We start from the raw sequence: 21,826 nt of genomic DNA, 5'->3' as shown, positions 1-21,826 counted from the left end.
CCTCTGAGGTTCCCTTATTGTCAACTACAGTTTTTCATGTTTGAGTCTGTAGGGTTTGATCCGAATCCCACTGCAAACAGTGAGAATATTTCTTTGAGTTGAAAGAGTTTTGGATGAAGCCTAAAACTAGATGGACTGGCCAAGGACCATGAAAGGAGAAAAGCTTCTAGTAAGCATAGAATCTCAAACTAAAATAAAGAGAATTAGATATGGGGTTTATATGTTATTTATATAATACGTTTAAATGTATCTCTTCTTCAAAACTTGAAATTTATTACCCTGAATTCCTGTTTTTAAGTTTTTATCTGGACTTCAAATAAAATATCTAGAACATCTGGGTGGACAACAGTGAATAGGGTTCACCCTAACTTTGTACTTCACCGGGTGATAGGATGCGGATGTGGGAGACAGACACTATTCTCACCAGTCTCCTCAGACTGCTTTTGAACGCTTTACTGATATGCTTCATTAGCCCCTGAAGTGAATTTTCAATGCAGGGAAATGATCATTGAGATAAGTTCTAAAAGAGCTGAGATAAAAGTCATTGATAGGTTCATAAATGAACCCAAGTTTACAGTTCACAGTTTAATAGTTTACACAGCAGATGTGAAGAAGTTAGGCAAAAACAAAAAAAGAGAATCCCAAGCACATTGCTTTGCCCTATTTATTATATGAGGTAAGTTTAAATATCTTGCTGCTCTACTTAGTGCATTGTGAAGGGCCATACTGGTAACATAGTGAGTGTGCCATAGCAATTGGCATATGCTTTATATTTTGCTGGTTTATTAATTGTCACATATGGAAAATTGCTTTTCTGTTAATTATTCTGTGCCTTAACACTGAGAAATTTCTCTCAACTTCTCCCTCCAAATTTTGCAGCTAACTGCATAATCACAAATGTGTAGTCATGGGTAAAAATATACTGACTTTTAACTGTTTGCTTCTCACTCTTGTTATTGACTGTTACTGCAAAGTAAATCTACAGTCAAGAGGCAAAATCCCCTCCCTCATTTTGAGAAATACGCTTATACTCTCCACACTGGTGTGTTTATGTCTTTGGGCTTGCACCATTGCTTTTTCAAATGCTAGCTCAAAAGTTATAGTACCGTAAACTTTAAGATTTTGAGTACTGAATCAGAATAATCGTGATTAAAAACTGTAATAAAAGGTAAGTAATGTGAAAGTAGTGCGAATTGTAAGCACTCTTGGAAATTCAGCGTGAGGTGTTCAATATTATAGTTTGATGAGTGTCGTTTCCATATTCGCTTTTTTTTATTAAGCCCATTTTATTTTAGATGTCAATCAGGCTCCATCACTGGAAGGCCCAGGACTTAATATCTTGAAGGATTCAGTCTTTGAGGCTTTGAAAATTTCAACCGTGGTAAACTTGCAGTCAAACTGGGGTTTTATTCTCAGAGGGGTCCAGATATTCTGTCTAGATATTCAATACTGATGGCAGATCTTAAACAGTTACTTTCATATTGTTATTAGTTCATATTTCAGGTGCAAAGACAGAGAAAATTGATAAATGGACTCCTGCTTTAAATAGGAAGATATCTTTTCTGCTGTGGCTTTGAAATAGGCTTTCCTTGAGAACAGCTGAAATGTAATGACAAATGGTGTTGGAAACGGTGTTAGGGAGGAGAGCACCATGGTCACTGGTGTTCTCTGAGGGTGGGTTTTACTAGAAACATTAGCTGAAAAATTACAAGCTGAGGACGTTAAGTTTTGAGACGATGACACATGTTGGCTTGCTTGAACTTAAAAGATTTGCTGAATGCAATACAAGTGCGGAGTTTAATATTTCAGGAAAATATTTTAAAAAATAACCTTAGACAGAAGGAATATGGGAGAATCCAGGGCTTGACTGTCATTAATTGAATAGTTAAGGCAATTAATGCAGTACAACATGTTAAAGGTCAAGTAAAGGTACAATACTTGGTTGTAAATGTTAGCATATAGTCATTATTAAGTGAGAACAGTTTGTCCATTTAGTTTTATAGAAGGATGGTGCCATCAAGTTCTGTCTCGTACTCACTTCCCGTCTCATTTCAAGGAACACTGTGCACCTGTCATTATACTTCCTAATCTTTTAAAACCTCCTTAAACTGTGTCTCCAGACCTAACAAAATACTTTCTTCCTGTCTGCTTTATATGTAAATAACAGATTCATGAAAGAGGTTTCCTTTGGTTGATTGGCTTGGTTTGGTTTCAGAAATTACAGAGCAAGTCAATTGTGAAACTGAAGTTTCCATTAAGTGGCAAGTGTTTTAGATGTTGTTTCCAAATAATGCTGATGACTGCAGAACCAGTGCAGAAAATAAGTTCCTTCATATGAGGCAAGTTCTGTTAAGACTAAGAAAGCTTTTTTGTTCTTACAGTAAGCTGAATAGTTTGCTGATTTCAATATGGGGAAACAAGAAGTTGTAAGTCTATTTTCAGAATTCCTCTTTCAGTGAAAGATGGATTTCTCCTGGTATCTGAAGTTGAAGCTGTCCAGTTTTGCATAATTGCAATGTTATACCTGTTTTAAATATAAAGACCAGTTTAGCTTTGTAGCAGACATTAAAAAAATCACATCACATCAATAGCTGGAAACCTGTGCATTAAGATGTAGAGTAGACCAGTAACAAAAACAAGACATAAAGCATTTTGAACCCTAACAGAGAGGTTTTCAAGCCAAACTTTGTCAAACCTGTCATAGTTTCCTTCATAAAGAGGGGATATTTTCAGGTTTTATGTGTTAAGCTGTCATATTTGACAAAAAAAGACACACATCAGTTATTTATTTCTGATTTGATCATAGTGAATTTGTTTTCTTCCGTTCAGTAAAGCAGCATGTTGCAAAAAGAGAAGTGGAGCACGCACTGTCCATCCTTAAGGAGTTAAATACATGTAGTTTGATTATAATCAAATTCCTAACTTTTGAAGTTCATTCATCCATGGAATATTTTTCTCTAAGGAACTGGTAAAAAAAAAAAAAAAAAAAAAAGCTATAGAGTTGGAAAAAGCACTGGAATGTGTAGGGAGACTTCTTGATTGATTGCAATGGGAGTTCAGTGGCCAGAGCAGCTGGAGAACTGGATGGAGGTTAGAAACATAAATCATAGAGGCCAGACTGACAAAAATAAAAGGTTCAGGTGTAGTCACACAAAGAACAGTCATTGCAGGCTTAATGGAAGCAGTAAGGACATACTCGACGGTTTAATGCAAGATTTTGCTGTTTGTGTTATAATGTTTTCTTTTCTGCTACTAGATAAGGAGAAGAAATGGACCAACAAACCAGGCGTGTAAGTTAGTAATACAGCTGTGAAGGGATTATTGTTTTGAGCTACGTATGCCATTCCCTTCCATCTTTACATCTTACAGAAACACTAAGATAAGAAAGCAGTTCTAGATGCCATATCACTGAAATGACTCAAAATTAAAATTAATGGCTTGTTTAAGAACAAAAACCAGCATTAGAGATGTCAGAATAACACCAAATGTCAAAAATGTACACACTTCCCCCGCCACAATGAATAGTAGTTTGCTATATTGTATATAGCATTATTCTGTTCTTAGCAATGCAAACTATTGAGAAGTAATTTCTGATCTCACTTTTACTTGTGTATCTTTGCTGTTTCCAGCAAGACCCTAAATGAAGTATGAGAGGTGAAAGCTTCGGTTAGCAAAAAGGCTCTAACCCCTTTCCAGTCTCCTGACCCCTTCATTAACAGTGCACAAGAAAATACCTGATATCATTATTCAGAACATCTTCCAGTTTGCTCTGGGCAGAGCTAGCTGAATAATAAGTATTAACACTGAATATGTTACTGTCTTTGGAAGGTGAAAGTGTGGCTAATTTTCTGATGGGGGTAGAAGAGAATATTTCTGTGTGTAATAGAAAAGCTCTTATTATTTTATGATGTTAAAAAATCACAAATATTTTGACTTAGATTGCTCCTTCTTGCATATCAGATGAGACAGATATGTTACTGACAGTATCTATTTTTAACAGCTTACTGAAAGAACCCAGAACATAATAAAGTACTGAAATATAAGTAGCCTAAATCATATTGAAATAGGTACTTTAAAAACTAGTAGATGGGGCAGATAATAAAACCCAAAAAAAGATTCAAAGGCTCTGTGTGAAATTGGTTTTGAGTTGGTGTCTATGAGTATGTCTAGAATGCCTTCTCTATTACAATGAATTCCAATGTAAAGTAATTTTGCATAATTTCTGTATCTTGTTAAACACCAGCAAACTGTAGTTTCAACCTCTACTGCAACAGATCCATGTCATTAAATGCAGATTTTCTGGAATAGCTTAAAAAATCCAAAAAATCTTCTAGATGCGAGATTTGGCCTATAAACACACAAAGATTGAAGAATATCACTGAGTAGCAGTGCAATAATCCCCCTACCCTGTGTTTTCTGGAGGCATTCATAAGAGTTAAGATGATGCTTATTCAGAATACTGGTAGTAGCAGCCAGAAAAAGCATTCCAACGTTGCAACCTGGGAAAGAAAACCCTCAATTGAGTTCTTCTCTTATAAGCAATAAAAGACATTGAATACAGCATGGTTCAAATGGAAACTGCTTTGGATATTGGTTGTGTGTTGGATTAGTTGGGTAAAGCACACAGTGAAGAGGCAGTATTTTCCACTTTTCACTGCACAAAATATTGTTACCCAGAAATTTTGTCGTAACAATTTCTTTAGTTTGTGCCCAATGTATATGTAGAGGTAACGTATTTCTTGTATGCATCTGTATGACTGAGTTTTAGTAAGAAACCTGTGCCCAGATATAACATTATTTTAACCAGTATCTGTGCAGTTTGGTGGGATCTCAAATTCCTACAAACCATACCTCACCAAAATATTGTCAACTGTTTTGGCATTAATTTTTTGAACAGCTTCCCAGGCAAGCATGAGACTTGCTTGCATGAATGATACCCAAGAAATTATTTAGCCATAAAACTCCTCAGCTTGTACAGCCTGGTATAGACGTGTTGAAGCTAACTGCACTCATGGATTTACTCCAGCTGAAGATGTGATCCTTTTTGTAACAATGCAGCAAATGTTCAGCTAGGAGCCAGAAGGCAGAACTTCTTGCTGGGGTGGAAAAAAAAAAATACGACGTTCTTGATGATTGTTGCCCTTATAAATCTCAGCATGATTTGTGATGTAGTGTGATATATAGACCACAGTTTGAAACCATTATGTTACCTGCAGCAACCTCACAGAAAACACACCTGCTCCCACCCTTTCCCTTCCCTAACATAATCTTTTTACTGACATGTGTGTTAGCTTATGTGCTTATTGTACTAGCCCGTATACTTACTGGTTAATACTTTTTTAACCAGCATATCTAAACTGAACTGTCAATACCACTCTTTGTCCCAAACTTCTGCTACTTTGTGGAAAAAAAATCCAACTCAGGCCAAAACTAGCGAGTCAATTCTGTTATTTTTATAAGATTATCATAGGAATGCCAATGAAAATATTCTTAAGTTACAATGGGTGTAACACAGGATTTTCACATTACCCCCTCCCTCTGGGGGAAAACCATAACTTTGTCTACAGTGTGAACTCCACTCATATGGGTCAGGGCAGATTTACCCAGTCAGTGTGTTTGTTTCCACTTCCATTTTCATTGGCACAAACTCAAACAACTAAGGGGAAACAGGCAGTGCAGGGCCCCCACCCTGGCTCTGAACGTATTTTCTTCTATTGTAGCTGGTTCCCTCAATTTCCCAGATCAATCAAAACCTGCTGGAGTCAGTGCTGTGATAAAGTTGGTTGGTGTCAGGAGGTAGGATATTTGTGCTAGAGTGATGAAGAAGGTTTAGAGCTTTTCGTGGCAATGATAACTCAACAGAAATAAATACCTACTGAATTCCAGCATTAAATGGGTTCTGGGGGTGGTATGGAGTATCTGGAGATACACTGAATTTCTAATGGTCTCTGTATTGTGCTAGCATCCCACTCTGAGAGAATGAAGACCATCAGCTCTAATCTTTCCAGGGCTATCTTAACATTTTAGCAATCTGACATACAACAAATGCCGATAATGTCAATACTTGGGTAACGCCATTTGAGGGCTGGTTAGGATGCTAGTCTTGAGAAGTCCAGAGGTCAGTTCCCTGAACGGTACACCCTGAAAAAAATGAATACCCTGAAAACCTGGTAAAGTTCCAGTCCATCTGTGTCCCTTGTGAAAAGGATTAAGAATCATGCTGTTGTTTATATGTTTATTTATGAGTAAATAACAAAATCTCTTGTGTTCTAGCACCACGTTATACAGTTTTGCATAAGGAAGTGCAGATCAGCTTGTCTTGTGTTAGTGAAAAGTCTGCTGCTGGGTTTAGTAGTAACTGGTTACTGCCTGCGTTTGTGGTAAATGCTTCCTGAGTCAGTAATTTACTATTCTTACTTCTGCTTTTCTAATCTTAACCTGATTTGAAAATTAAGCTTTGCTCTTCCTGACTTTTTTGGTACATTATTACTGTTACTGCCCTCAAGTGCATCCTGAAAGATAATTTTGATTATCGTGTTAGAAACAGGATGTACTACCACCTGTTTCTCCGGGATTTACGTGTACTGTTTGAACGACCAAAACTAGTGAGAACTGTTCTATTGGCCCCTACATAAGATACAAGAGATAGGGCCTCATGCTCTGCCTCGCGTGGCCGCTTTCCTTTTCCCACTTATGCGCTGGCCATCTCTATTCCAGTAAATGAGCCGTGCCCAGGGCTGTTCCCTGCCTCGGGGGGCCAGCTCATGCCGTGTCCCAAACGCGCAGGGTTATAAACACTAAGGTAGCTGTGTTCAGGCTGCATGTTGGGAATGGTCCCTGACCCGTGCTGGCTGCTGAGCAATGCCCAGGAAGGGTCTGGGAGGAGCTGGCTGGTCAGAGCGGTGCTGGGGCAGTGTCGCACTGTGGCTGTACTGGCAGTCGAATCCCAGAGCCTGAGATCGTCCACGCCACCAAGGTGGAGCTATCAATACTGTTGGTTGAGATTAGTTTCAAGCATAAGCTATGAGGTTTACAATTCCTTACAGTTATTTCTCTTATGAATTATTATATATATGGAGGGATTCAGAGACTTTATTAAATACTTGGGGAAATGTCTTTTGGCCTTCTGAATTTTATGTTCCCTGCTTTGATACTTTTCAGGTCAGACTTTCACGGGCTGATGTCGTAACTTAGAAGAAAATAATTGTCTTTTATCAGTTTTCAAATTTCCACATACAAGTTCATTAATTGTCTTTTTCTGTCTTAGAAAAATGAGAACATAACCAGTTGTGTGACAAAAAAATTAATTTGTTAATAATCTGATAAGCAATAAGAGTTAGAGCAACAGAAAGCAGGAACAAGTGACTTCACAGGCAACAGTTACACTTCCATATATGTCTATGTATAAACCTGTGACGAGATTTTTTTTTTACCATTTCATTATTCTTAGGTGCACCAACCGGTTCAGTCACTTAAAGCATATGCCGCAAGACATAATGCAACAGGAAAGGAAGATGCGAGGCAAGCTGATATGACTGGCCAGGGCATAGTACTCTCTTTGTCTCCTGGCTTCAGTGGCCAAAACCCAATTGTTGAATTATTTTGTGAGAGCACAATCTTGTCTTTCATTGAATTATAAAAGGCCCTGCCAGGGTTATGTGCTATTTCCAGTCAGGAATATGGAGGATTTAAATTCTTGCTGGGTACAAGGAGTACTATGCAGATGATGCAATGGGAATGATGCAGAATGTGAGTCTGGACTCAGCTTTTAGTAGTGCTTAAAAAAGTGTTTTCTTACAAATCAACAAAAAAAAGTCACATTTGCAAACTAAGAATAACACAGGGATGAAAGATTCTCCCCAATTGCATCTTTATTATACTCGTGTTGTGCAAAATGCATTAATTCTGTTGTAGCTTTAAGTAGGATAATGTAAAGTTTCATTGATGTAAAGCTTATAGGATTTTTATTTTTTTCATTACGCTGATTACATTATTGATGAGTCTAAGCAGGTGGTTTCACATAAAAACTGGCAATGTTTACCCTGTTGGGGATTCTATATATTCTACACTTGTTAATATAAATAAGTATCTTAGGAATGTTTTGGAGAATTATTTAAATTGTACTGGGTTTCATTTTTTGATGACTTACACTACACTGCCAGGTATTTTAGTGACCAGCAGTTTAACTGTTTGGTGTTAGGAGAAATTAAAAAAAAAAACAAAGGTGAGCTGAAATACCTTTCTCTACACACAAGTTGTCCAGTGTCAAAGCCTCCTACTGATGTCTTTGCAGAGATGGAATTTAATATAACATGCCACTAAGAAAGGGTGATGGGACAGGTTTGAGCCCTACCCAGAGAAATAATGCTTCTCTTTCTAAGTGGGGAGGACAGGGTGACAGTTGTAGAAAGCTCATTGACTGCATTGGAATTAAACCTTGCCTTTCCTGGTCTTTAGGCAGAAAGTAATTTGGGAAGGAAATTCAAAGACTGGAAGGGACTATTTCTGTTAGAGTTTGATATAAAAGATCAGCCTCTTGCTACCCCTAAATTCAGTCAGCAACTTGGGAATCTAGAATGCGCCCAGTGGATTGGTAAGGAAAGGAAGGAAGAGTATGGATTGCTGTGTGGACGTTAGGCCAGGTGTCATATGGTTCATGGTAACTTTTCACATGCAACTTGTGTGTCTGAGAGTGGATCTCTTCCTGGATGGGTGTTTGCACGTGTTGGTCTAGTTATTACTTCTTTCCTTAGAAGAAAAAGGAATTATCAGAACCAGAAAGGATAGCAGAGCCTTCCTCACTGCTCGGGTCTGTGCAGTGCCTCCCCCGTTGTTTTCATACGGCAGCAGTTATGGTGTCGTGCCCTCCCGTTCTGCCTTGAGGGGGGATGCAAGGCTGAAGACGGGACTGTAAAGCTTCAAATACAGGACTCAAAGGCATCATTGTGCAGGAAAGGACTTGAAACAGTTGCTGAATTTTAAGTCCATGCTTAAATCCAAATCATATCTGTGAGATTTTAGGATTTGCTTAAGATTGTTGTGAATTTAGGGCTATGCACACTGTAGAAATGCTGAAGTAGAAATGTTTCTATATTAACATTACAAATCAGGGGACATTTACATTTATATGCAACCACAATCATATTTCCAATGAGTAGACCACATACATTATATGTATGTGCAAGGACAAGCTTTTATACACAGGATTTATATATCAGGATGAGAGTCTTCTGCTTATTGCAGAGAAAATCCTATTTTGTTGGTTTTGTTGTTTTTTTATCCTTTTTTTAAATCCAGATGTTTAAATAGTTAGAATAAGGATTGCCTAATTTGAAGATTACAATGCATGCTCACATTAAATTATGTGTTGTGTACAGTAATTTTTATCAGGGCTAGCCTACTGTAGCAAAATAAGGATTTTTTGGGGAGATAGTTTCTACAATTTGGAATATAAATAAAAAAGCAAAAATAAATCTGCCACACCTCTTCATTTGCACTTTCTCAGAGAGAACGCAATCAAATTGTGGGTTGCATGGTAAGCAGGCAACATGGTTTGCTGTGCAGAGGCTCCAGAAGAGTGTTACTAGCTTAATGTTTTGCATAAAAATTTGTATAGGTCTTATAACTAACTTACAAGTGAGTAAGCAGACCATTACTTTATGTCCAGAGGGGATGACATGCAACTTCTTTGCAATTAATATATTCATATTTTGCATATAGATATTTCTGTAGACCTACAGATCCCCTTTACATCCAAAATTATTTTTTTAAAGTGAAGATAAGCTCCTGTTGAAGCCTTTGCCATGTGATAGCTGTTCTGGGTTTAGTGTCTGTGTCTCATTGGAATAACATGGGTTTGTTTGTTCTGTAGCCATTCCAGCCCACCCACATCTTAGTGGTTTGGCCCTTCCTCATGCTTGTCTGCAGGTGTGCCTGTCTCTGACCTCATTCACCCATCTATTTGTAAGCATAAATATGTTTAACCTAATGTTTGGCCATATCTCTCTTACGGCATCCTTGAAATAGAAAAAAAAAAACAACCCAACAATTAATTGCTTATTATAAAGCAAGTCTTTTTCCTGCCTAATGTTCAGCAAAATAGGTATGTTTTCATGCTGTCACAGTAAACAATTGTAAGGTTTTGCTTCTATTTTGGGCTTTGCCATGTTCTTGCAAGAGCCTACGTCCTGTCACATCCTTGTGCTTTTCTCTTGGTTGGAAATGACCATGCTTGTAAGCACTACCTTTTCAAATGTATGTAAAGTGCTTAGGGTTCTCATATGTCTACATTAAAATTATAATTAATTCTGTACTGCTTTTTTATGTCTAAAGTGCTAGGTACTGTAGCTAAGATTTTCTGTGGTTTAGGGCTGGTGTAATTCTGTCAGGCAGGAGAGATTTTACTGTTCACTTGAATAAGAGGAGAGTTAACATAAACTGGGGTTGTTTTGTTTTGTTTTGTTTTCTGAAAATTCTATCCCAGAGCTACATAGATTTATTTCAGGATATTTTTGTATGAAAGTTGTGTCCTTTACAGGGAGCAGTAGAGTTAATTTTCATGCCAAAATGAAATCCAGCAGAATTTTATCTTACTTTTATGAGGGAGCCTTTTAATGGATTTCTAAAAAACACCAGTAGCGTTAATTCAACCCACACCGACTATCATTAGTATCCTGTGCTGCTGCCTACTCATATGTAGTCATTTACACTTCTGTCGGGTGGAAAATGCTGTACAGAAGGCCATGCATGCTACAGCTGGAAAAAGAAAAACCCAGTGCAAGGTGTAACAGTGTGAAAACAGACTGGATAATACACAAATTGCAAGTGCAGACACTTTCCCCCAGAGACCCCGTTTTCCTTTGATCCTACCCTTCACAAACTTTAAGTCTTTAGAGCTGAAATAGGCAGTGTCCCAATCTGGATCACTTTTGCTCTTTTTAAAAAATCTTTGGCCAAACAAAATTTGTTGCCCGGCAGTTCTCCAAGGTTGGGTAAGTGCAGGAATGAAAGCTGGTGGGGAGGCAGAAGTCAAAACTCATGCCTGAGAAAGAAATGCGGAATATAATGGGGCAAAAATGAGGTTTGGGGGGGAAATTATGACAATGGAGAGAGGTAGAGAAGCGTGAGGACCTAGAGGAAAATATGAGTATTAGGACAGATTTTGGAGGCAAGTGCTGGAATGTGTTAGTCATATAAGAAGGAATCAAAAAAAAGAGAAATAGAAATGTATGGGATGAGGCTTTACACAGAATGTTTCCTTCCCAAATCTGCAGTTCAGCGTTGTAGCTCTGGGTCTGACTGTGGCTTCAGCTGCCCACAAATGGCTTGTGAAAGTCACTTTCAAATTGTATATCTCAGTGCCTTCAGGTGTCTTCATGAGTTCAAACGGTGGAATTCTTTGCTGAGGCCCTAAAGAGACAAAACTGCTAGGCTGGACAAGCGGGGTGATTAATTTTGTTCCATAGGATATGAGATTTGCGTGTGCACGTCTGTCTGTATGGTGCAATCTTTAATGAGTCACGTACTCTTTCTGTTAGCCCCTTAGTTTTAGGGCAGTCTTCAGATAATTCAGCATGATGTAGGAAAGACTAGTATAGTGTACTTTCCTCTTCACAGAAATTAAAAGGTATATGTGTGAAATAGGCAGGATACTCATAGAAAAGAGGGAATGCCTTCATGGTTAGGAAAACTAGCAACCATGAGAACAGGATTCTATCCCTGTCTTTACTGATAAGTTCCTATTAAAGATGGCCAAATTGCTTTGACCAAAAATTTCCATTAGCCACTAAAGTATTCATTTTTGGATTTTCTACAGTGGGCCAGGTTGGCAAACTGCTCTCCCAGCTGCAGTTTAGAGTCATTGATAGTGTGCTTTGGACATAAAAAACCCTGTACAAATAGTAAGTAGTTAAGGAAAATCAGTACTCTTATTACATAGATTAGGAACCCAAAATCCCTGGAAACTTTTGCCATTTTTGCCAATTATCTCCATGCCTAACTTTGTCCTTATAAAATGGGCATGATAGGAGGGAAAAAGGCATTTCCCCTACAGTCAGTTCCCCTTCTGAAGTCAATTAACATTTATGAATCACTTAGATAACTTTGGTGAAAGTTCTAACATACTCCAGAAGAATTTATTAATTTTCCTTTTTAGTATAGTGTTGAAGTGTCATACTAAATACGTAATTATTCTTTTATTATAGGAAGTACGAGTTCTGCAAGAAAAAAAAAGTGATTATGAAATGATACCATACTCCAGGGTATTCTTGTGATGGAGACAAATGACTTGCCCAGTGAAACTTTCAATTAGGAAATGTTGAAACTAAGTGGTTAATTTCACTGTATGGGGAGGGTGTTCATTTTGGTTTGGGGGAGAAAAGAGGAGGAGAAAAGATGAAGGTTTCTATTGGACAAAATATATTTAGAAAGTGAATTTCCTGTGGTCTAGGGTGATAAAAAATATCTGACAGGCAGATTCTGCATATGTGGGGTTCCTGACCAAGAACATCAAACCTAAATTTATTCTCATTGAAATCAATAAAATATCACAGATCTCTTGTAGAAATGTCTGTGGTGTGTATTGCAACAAGTATTCAGTTTCCAGAGTTCAGAACTGCTCTGGGCCAATGGCATTGCAAAATATCTGTCAGCTTTGGCTGGCAGCCTAAGATTGCCACAGCAATTTTTCTCTTTAATGAGTAAAATAGGTGGTGTTTATAGAAAAATGACTCTCATGAGAAACTGTGCAAAAAGTTCCATTCAAAACCATTCTGTTTATATATAATTTTGTTGTTTGTTTTCTTTTCTTTTTACTTACTACTGTGGACATTTGCATGAAAACAGGATATTTCTCCTTCAAATTGCAGTCATGGACAGAATAGCTACTATGCCAAAATGGAGCCAACCCACTTCAAAAAAGTAAACTATGTTGCTCACCAAATCTGTTTCTTCTGTGTATGTAAAGTTTTGAGCACTTATTTTCCTACCTAAATTTAGGTGCTGGGTTTTTTTGCATTAGTTCTGTAAACCCAACAAAACAATATGGATAAAATAAAATGAAGATATGTTAGTGAAAAGATTAAATTAGTAGAAAACCAAATAACATAAATAACATTTATGTTTTAATATTTACAGTGACAGCAGGGATAAAAGTATCTTTGTTACATGTACTGACAGGGTTTTTTACATGGCTTAGAAACAACGGTAAATACTCAAGACAGAGATAAATAGAAGGACTGAGTGCTGTTTTGGCTGGTGGTGATCAACAGAGTTAATAAAGGCAGGCTCCTGTTAAGAATGCCTGTGTTCTTTCTCATGCACATATTTTACTTTTCCAGTCTGAGGTTGAATGCAGTATTCTACCAATTTGAGAGATACACTTTTACTGACTAGTGCCATATTTTTTCTGGTTCAGCAACATTTTATAATGCCGTTAAGGTTTACTATAGTGGTCCAATGCTGAATGAATGCACATTAACACCCATGTTCTGTATCTATTTACATCACTTAACAGCTTAGTCCCTGGTTTCAGGTCCATCTGGGTGCGCAGGGAAAGCTCTCAACTGCCCAGATAGCTCTGTGTCATATATTTCTCTGGCAGGAATGAGTAGGAGAGTGGGTGTGGCGCGCTGCCAGATCCTCAGCCCCTGTAGCCCTCAGCCTAGCAATAAGGAGGGCAGGAGCGTGAATCACGGAGCCCTCCAGCTGCAGGCAGCTCCAGCCGGAGCAGTCTTAGTGCTGCTCTGCCCTACAGAGAGAGGCTCACTTGCCCTGGACTTGGAGACTGCAGTGGCTTGTGGCTTGCAGCATGCTTTCCCTGTTCCTCCTCCCCTCGGTCTGGGGTGGTTCTCTGAAAACTGATACCTGCCTGTGCAGAACACTGGGTGAAGCTGTCATCTGTTTGTACAACCGCAGCGTTTAGAGTCACCATACTAATAAGTAGATATTCCCTCTCCAGTTAACAAATGGAACAGCAGGGTTTCAGGGCAGGTGAGCATACTCCTCTGTAAAGATTTGCAGAGAAATCAAGAGTGGACAGGCTCTGCTTTGTACTACACAGATCAAGTTTTCCAATGTCATGAGCGCCACTTCTTCCCAAAGCTACCTGCAAAACTTTCAGACAATCTTTCTCGTTTTAACAAATAAGCATCCCACTAGTCTTTTCTAATGTAACCAGCCTGTATTTGGCTCTGAGAGCCCAATTAATTATCAGTCTCTTTACCTCTTTGGGGCCAAATGACTTCATGATTTTCAAATGAAAATTATAAAAACTCCAAGTACACCTTGTAATTCTCCCTGCAGGTGTAAACTGCTTCTTTTTTTGCCATGCCACTTCACAGAGTTGGCATCCATTTGCTTTGGCCAAACACCATTTGAATGTGACTGAACAATATCAGGACCCAAGTAGTGGAAAGAAACATTGAGGGTTTTTTTGAGAAGCTTGTTGCCTTTAATAGGAATTAAAAAAAACTATTTTACACTGCTCCATATGTAGTTTGCACTTGACAAGTTTTTTAGTTGCTTTTAGCTCACATTTAGTTCACATTATCTATTTTTTTATACTTGTGTACTTGACTCAGAATTGTGGTATAATGCAATGTTTTCGAAGTAGTTCAGCATAAACGTGCCAGTTAGTTTCTTTGGTTATCTGTTGCTCATTACACCAAGTCTCATAATCTGAAGGGCCTCACACGGGGCACCAATTGTCTATTGGTGAGATTCAGTTCTCACCTAGTTTGTTCAGTGCTGATTTGGCAAACTGTTACAGATTTTAGCAGCAGGCAGTTCACAGTAATCCTACCTTGTAATACACTAAGTAAATATATAATAAATAAGCAAATGTGAACCAAACAAGAAATGCAACCTTGGGTGCTAACTGGGTCTGAAATTCTCATGGATAAGCACAGCAGGTGAGCAAAGGAGTATGAAGAATAGGCTAAGAATTTCTTGAAGCATGACTGCCACAAATATGTCAATGGAGCTGAGTCAGAATGGGAAGAGTGCAGTAATTTGCTGTTGATTCAAAAGCCAGTGAGTAGCTCGCTGCTACCCTTCTGGGTGATGTGGAGAGCATTTGCCGGAAACACTGATGACTAACCTTCGAGAGCCCTGCAGAGCTGCTGCTTCTGTCGCCTTTCAACCCATCTCTTTTGCTGCTGCGTTCCAGGGACATTCCACTGGAAACAATAGCATGGCACAAAGCTGCTGGAATAGCCACCAGTCAGCATCAGACCAGCAGCCAGAAAATGTAAATTATACCAGTCATCTTTTCAGAAGCTGCAGTTTAAGAATTCATTTGCCTTTCTGAATTCAAAAATGTCACTGTTGTTTCACTTTTGACAGGTCAATATACATAGCAGATATATATTGTGTGCAGAAATGAATATTTAAGTGTAATTAATACTTCTTTTGTGTAGGATTTCTTACATATAGCATTCTCTTGCTATACTAGTCCTCCAGCATTTTCCCCATTATAAACCAGGCCTTTTTCTGCCTTTCTTCCTCTCCATCTCATTTATGTTTTTCTGTATACAAATACATTTTATTATTGTGTTGATGATTACTTTCCTGTTAAGATATTTCTTTTCCTGACCTGCAACCTTTCTTTGTTTTTTATTGCCAGCTCACGGATGCTACGACTGTAGGATCGTGCTAACTGACCCGTCTGGAGTTTTCACTTCTCCCTGCTTCCCCAGTGATTATCCTAACAGCCAAGCATGCAAGTGGATCATCCGAGCACCTCATGGATTCATTATACAGTTAACATTTATCGATTTTGACATTGAAGAAGCTCCGGGCTGCATTTATGATTCACTGACATTAGACAATGGAGAAAGCCCAATGAACCTTTGTGGCATCACTGCCAAAGGATTATCCTATAACTCTACTGGAAATGAAATGATCGTGTCATTTAAAAGTGACTTCAGTATCCAAAAGAAAGGTTTTAATGCCAGCTATGTACGAAGTAAGTAAAGCCAAAGCCTTTCATCCCCCTTGTAGATGCTGGAAGGAAATGTCCTGTCAGGATTAGAATAACACTTCTTGTGTATATACACCATTTGTGTATATATACCTACAGGTAATGTATTTTTATGAAAGCAAAAATAGTACCTCCATGCCCAATTGAGTAGTACCTTACATTCATGGATAGCACCATTAATGAACAATAGCCTTGAAAGATATTCTTTCATTCTGAGTAAGAAGACTACTCCCCAGTGCGAGTAAAGGTATCAGTGACCTTCACCAGTGACTTATTTTAATGTTTCACATATATATTACTTCAGAAACTCTATGTTAAGGCTTGGTGACACCATTGTTACAACTACAAACATGACACCTGGGCAAAATCCTTAATTTCTCCCAGAGCAAGGGGAACAGTGTTACATTCATGTTTTCTTTCACTTCTCAGAAATGGTCATATGTAAATAATAAAATTAGGTAACTTGTTTAATTTTGAGTTTCACAAAGTAATGCAAATTTGGAAAGTAAAGGGCCATTCAAAGACACAGAGCAATTTGATATTTAGAAATGGCATTTAAAAGGACATTAACGGTGCATCTAGGATGCAATATGTACCCAAGACAAAATATATGTGGGGAAAGACAAATTTAAAAGAGTAGGTGAAGGGAGGCAGGAAATGATTGAGAGGGAATTAGCCAAGAATAGAACAGCTTTTGTGTGACTGCTCGATTTTATGCAAAAGTGATTTCAAAGTGATTTTCACAGAGTATGTCCTGTTATCCGTAACGAGTTGGCCACCTGCACAAGTGTTGGCTTTCCTGGTTGTCACCTACTGTAGCACACCAATAGCAGATGGGTGGGCCATATCCTCAGCTACAGTAAATGAACGCAGCTTTGCTAGTCTTAGGGGAATTATGTCAATTTACATCAGCTGAAGAGTGTAATTATAATTTATTAGTAATAGTTAACTGCATAATTAAAAGCTCCACCAATGAGTAGAAGTTGCTCAGTGCTGAAAGGAGAGGAAGGAGAGGCAACAGACCTCTGTTAGTACATAAATGCTTGGGACAATGTCGTGTAAATTTAGCATACAGTTGAGTAGTACTGCAGTGGCCCAGATTCAGTGCGATAGTAACCTCTAACCTCTCTAACAGGTATTTGGTATGCAGACAGTTGCAGACCTCATTAAAGTTGATGCATTTCTTCCAGCATCAGCAAAAGGGCAGATGAAAGCAGTGAAGCTAGGAACAGCAGAAGCCACTACTTAAGCACCGAACCATGCTGAAAAGTTTGACTGGCAGGAAAGCAGTTTTCCCTGCAAGGGTTTGTAAAATACAATCTAGGGACTCCTGGCGTGCTTATGGGTAAAGGGGTGCATGAGATGTGAGACAGTGACCCGCAAGTAAGCTAGGGGCTCTAAAAAGCAGCAGAGGCAGGCCTCGTGTTGTCCCAGCACTCCTGTAAAAGCAGATGTGGATCTCAGAACAGTGAGCTGCCTATTGCTCGGTGCTCCTGCTGTGTCCAAGCTGTCAAAGCTTTTTTATGTTCTTCATGTGTAAATAGCAATGTGTCAAAAAAAACCCCACCCTGATCATTGTAATCCATTTATCTTCCTAACAGAAACAATTTAACATCATTCTGAAAGTAGTCTAAACACTCGGATGAATATTCCAATAATATATGTATATTCTTCCTCAGAGAATAACCAGTTTCTGCAATACTAACATCTGAAATTCATCAGTATGATGACTGACTATGCAACAGTAATGAGAAAGGAGATCTGTGCTTAATGTTGATGGCAGGATTCTGTTTTCTCCATATGGACAAAATACTTGTCTGTTTTGTGCTTTCACTGTGTGGGGAAGGTGCCAGTGGTTAAATCTGTCAGATGAGTACAGCAAAGTTGAGTAGACTTGTTCAGTACCAGAGCACCGTCCTCCCTGTTTATTTTCTTCCTGTACTGTTTAAATGTGACCAGATGGTCCATAACTCTCCTGACCACCTAACACAGGCTTAACAGTGCTCATATGAGTGAGCTTTCAATTTTTTTCAAGTCTTGAATCCTTATACTTCTTCTGGAACACTTTCCATGTTACGTAAAGAAGCTTACAGTATAATTAACCCATGAAAAAAATGCCACTGTTTTCATTGGAGAGTTGAACACATTTTCTATCTATAAAATAGTTACAACATACTTTTGCCCCTGGGAAGAAAAAAAATCTGTGAAGTAAATCCAGTAACTATAAAAGCCCAGTATTTTTCTCTTCCCTCCCATTCTCCGGTTGCTGGGTTGGTGGATAATGTGCAATGCTGTATGTTATTTTACTATATAATATATTGGTCAGATTATGTCCTTGTGTGTATCCGAATGTGGTAGCTTGGAGCTCGGAGTCTTTGCAAGCAGCTGGCAAAGGGAAATTGCAATACCACAGACTACACAGAATCTTTATACCATATATCTGTCTTTTTTCCTAAGTGTGGCGTCACAGTCGCCCTTCCCTTACATGTCTCACCCTCTCATACTGAAAGGTATTTATTTCTTTCTGAGAAGGGAACAGGTGTAGTAATTAATATGTGTTGTGGCATCACTTGAAAATCCCAAGGGAAACTGCTGAAGATGTATGTGATCTACCACAGAACTGTGGAGCCAGAAGTAAAACCCCAAGGGCTGCTGCAATCTGGTCTTGTTGACTTCAGTGCCTTTGCTTGACTGACAACCTGAAACTTCTTTCTGTGGAGAAATTTACCAGAAGAACTTTGCTCCCGTAAATGTGCCAATAATACTGAGCATATTGGCACTTTGTTTTGAAAAATAGTGTTCTCCAAAGCAGAGTGAACAGAATTGTCATTAATATACTTATGGAGAAAAAGCATGTCATGTGATACTGGTTTTCACATCTGGTGACTGCCTTTTTTGCTACTGCAAATGAGAATACTTAATAACAATTAGAGACAGAGTAATTCTGTCCATGCCTAAATTACTAAATTACATAGTTGCAAGAGGTCTAGCCACTTCTGGATACTTGTGCAAAATCCAAACCTGCTGACCCAAATATTAGCAAATAGTGGACAGCTTGAATGTAAATATTCATGAGCACATGATTGCAGTATTCAACCAGAAGGCTGCTGGGGACAAAATACGACACTTCGTAGAAACCCATTAGCTGAATTTAGGAACAAAAGACTTCAGTTGGCCAAGGAAAGTAGTAGGGGCTTTCTTCTATTGCAATATTTAAAAGAAGCAAGGCCTGAACTTCATTGGTGTAATGCAGTCATGCAGACAAGTAATTAAAATAATCTACCTTAAAAGCAAGTCATACTGTGTTTTTCAAATAACTGGTTTATTCCATTGCTTAATGCATCCTTACTAGATGAATAACTAGTAATATTTATAAAGTGAGCTGAGGCAGAGTTGGAAGTTAGTAGGCAATATTTCCTAATATTACTCTTAATGCAACTTCAGGGATGGTTAACTATGTGTAGCACAGCATTCTCCATGCCGTTGAAAAGGAAATCTGCATATTTTCAGCTGAGTGCACTCCCAAGCCGATTTTCCCTTTGTGTGTGCTATTGGTATATTACAGTGATAAAAACCATCTGATAAATGTTTGATTTAATGAATGTTCCTTTGACCCCTGCTGCCAGTCTGCATTTACTTCTATATGATTAATTTATTTTAAAAAATGTATTTATCTCCTCTTGTTTCTAGTCGCCGTGTCTCTGAGGAATCAGAAAGTCATCATTCCCCAGGTTCCTGACATTGATGCTGTGTCTGTGGCAGACACTGTCACAGTGCCAGAGCTTAGCCAGTTCACACTGTGCTTTGAAGCAACCAAGGGCAGCAACGATGACAATGACGACTGGAAGGTTTTCTCCTACACTGATGCGTTGTCAACAGAATTCTTCAGCTTTGGGAAGACCACAAAAGGCCATTTTCTGTCTATCTCAGGCACGCAATGCATCCTTGAGAACGCATTGCCACGAAATGCAGAGTTTTTCACGGAAACCTTTCAACAGCTCTGTGTTGTAGGGGATAGCTTCTCAGGCAATATAGGTATATATGCCAAAAGCATCTATCATATAGTCTTCTGTCCAGATATCTCTGGCAAAGTTATCCCGGGAAATGGGAGGCTGGTGCTGGGCTCTAACAGCAATGAAGTGAGCTCTCTAAATGGGGACATTTACAACTTCCGCCTCTGGAATTTCACCATGAATGCTCAAACACTGGCCAACCTCAGCTGCGATGTGAAAGGAAACATTGTAGACTGGGAAAATGAATTCTGGAGTATTCCAACTTCAGCACTGAAAGCAGAAAACAATTTGAGTTGTGGTGAGTATGCTCTGCCAAATCTTTTTTGCTTATTTTCCCCCCACACTTCTGCATTGTGCTGAATATATAATATACCAGCATTGAAAAAAAAAAATGTCCCTGCGAAAGAAAAACAGCTAGGTCTTACCTTTCTTAGACTTTAGCTCAACTCTTACCATACACATAGGCTTTGAAAGGGTATAAAGTTGTTTCCCTAAAAGAACAAGTCTCCTAAGTATATTGAGTTGCTGCTTGAAATGATCTGCAGATCAAAGTTTTTCCTAAATAGTTTGTTTATTGGCCTTATGCTTACATGAAATGAGGATAACAGGCAAGTACCTGCTAGCCTCGGGTAAGATTACAGTGGTCTCTGGAGAAAAAAATGGGTGTTACCTTACCATGTAGTAAATATTTTTGTACGTGCCCTTTGGCCCTTTGATTAGCCAGAAGGAGCCCTTGCAACCCTTGTGCTGTGTATGCAGAACCAGCAAAAGTAGTGACAAATCAACAATGCATATGAGACAGAAAAGTACGAGAAAAGATTAAATTAGAGGAGGAAGACAGGAAGGGGTTTAGATCAAAATCATTGGGTTTTATCTTCCTGATAACATATTATCAGTCCTTCTTTTAACTGGTAAATAATGAAGGTCTTTCTTCCTGTAGATTACTCCAGAAAATAAATTCCAATACATTGTCCAACCTGTTCTCATTTCATGGCTCAGACACTCAATTCTCATAAGTGCTCAGGTGTAATTTTTATGTATATGTATGTTATTACAGCTGGTTGACAATTCTGTACTGGAATGTCTTTTCTAGAAGAAAAAAAAAAATCAAAACTGAAAAACGTGTCAAAAAACAGTATTATTGTGTTTTTTCAAAAAAATAATCTTTTTGTTAGTCATAACTTTAGAGGCATTTGGTTAATTAAACATGCATAGGGGAAAATCTGAATCACAGCCAGCAGTAGCTTATACACACACATACAATGCTCGTGAAAATCAGCTGCTGTCAAATTCCATGTGTGTTTGACATGGAGTTTGAGCCTTGCTATTATAACAAAAACAAATTTGTTAAAAAAAAAACACTCAAAAAAATCAAAGTAAACAGTTAAAAATACTAGTTCTTTCTGAACCACGTGGGGTCTCTTCATATCTCATGTCCTTTCTAGTTTTGCTTCTTGCTCCTCTGACACCTTACTACTTATTAGTTTAAACATAGCTTAAATAGTGTCAATATAAGCATCTCCTGGCGGAGCATCTGTCAGCGCTCTGAGAATCCTTAGCTCTAAAACAGAAGCTGGCATCATTAAGGTGTGATAATTTCTGTATTTAATAGCTCTTGAGGGGTTAAGGTGGCTAAAAAAAAAGGCTTGCTTGCTTTAGTTTACTCAGACCAAAACATGAGGTACTCATTCACATCTAGACTCGCTGGAACAGCTCTCAGCACGTCTCTGGTAAACAAATCTAAGCAACGCCTCTATAAAATCACAAGCAACTAGGTGCCTTCACCCCTCCACCAGAACAAAGAAAAATCTGATCTAAAAATTGACTGTGACAG

General features: G+C 38.4%; 1 protein-coding gene across 8 annotated transcripts in view; it reads left to right on the top strand.

Annotated features, from left to right (window-relative positions):
- ADGRG6 (adhesion G protein-coupled receptor G6) overlaps positions 1-21,826 on the top strand; it is a 112,830-nt gene that overhangs the window by 28,786 nt on the left and 62,218 nt on the right. For all 8 annotated transcript variants that reach the window (XM_056343391.1, XM_056343390.1, XM_056343397.1 and 5 more), the window contains exons 3-4: positions 15,623-15,964; positions 19,670-20,290. In XM_056343391.1, the coding sequence (XP_056199366.1) occupies positions 15,623-15,964; positions 19,670-20,290 (963 nt within the window). The remainder of the gene's footprint in view (positions 1-15,622; positions 15,965-19,669; positions 20,291-21,826) is intronic.

The sequence above is a fragment of the Falco biarmicus genome, chromosome 6 (genome assembly GCF_023638135.1).
Source record: "Falco biarmicus isolate bFalBia1 chromosome 6, bFalBia1.pri, whole genome shotgun sequence".
In the NCBI taxonomy this organism is placed as follows: Eukaryota; Metazoa; Chordata; class Aves; order Falconiformes; family Falconidae; genus Falco; species Falco biarmicus.
This window is presented reverse-complemented; position numbering and strand designations above follow the sequence as displayed.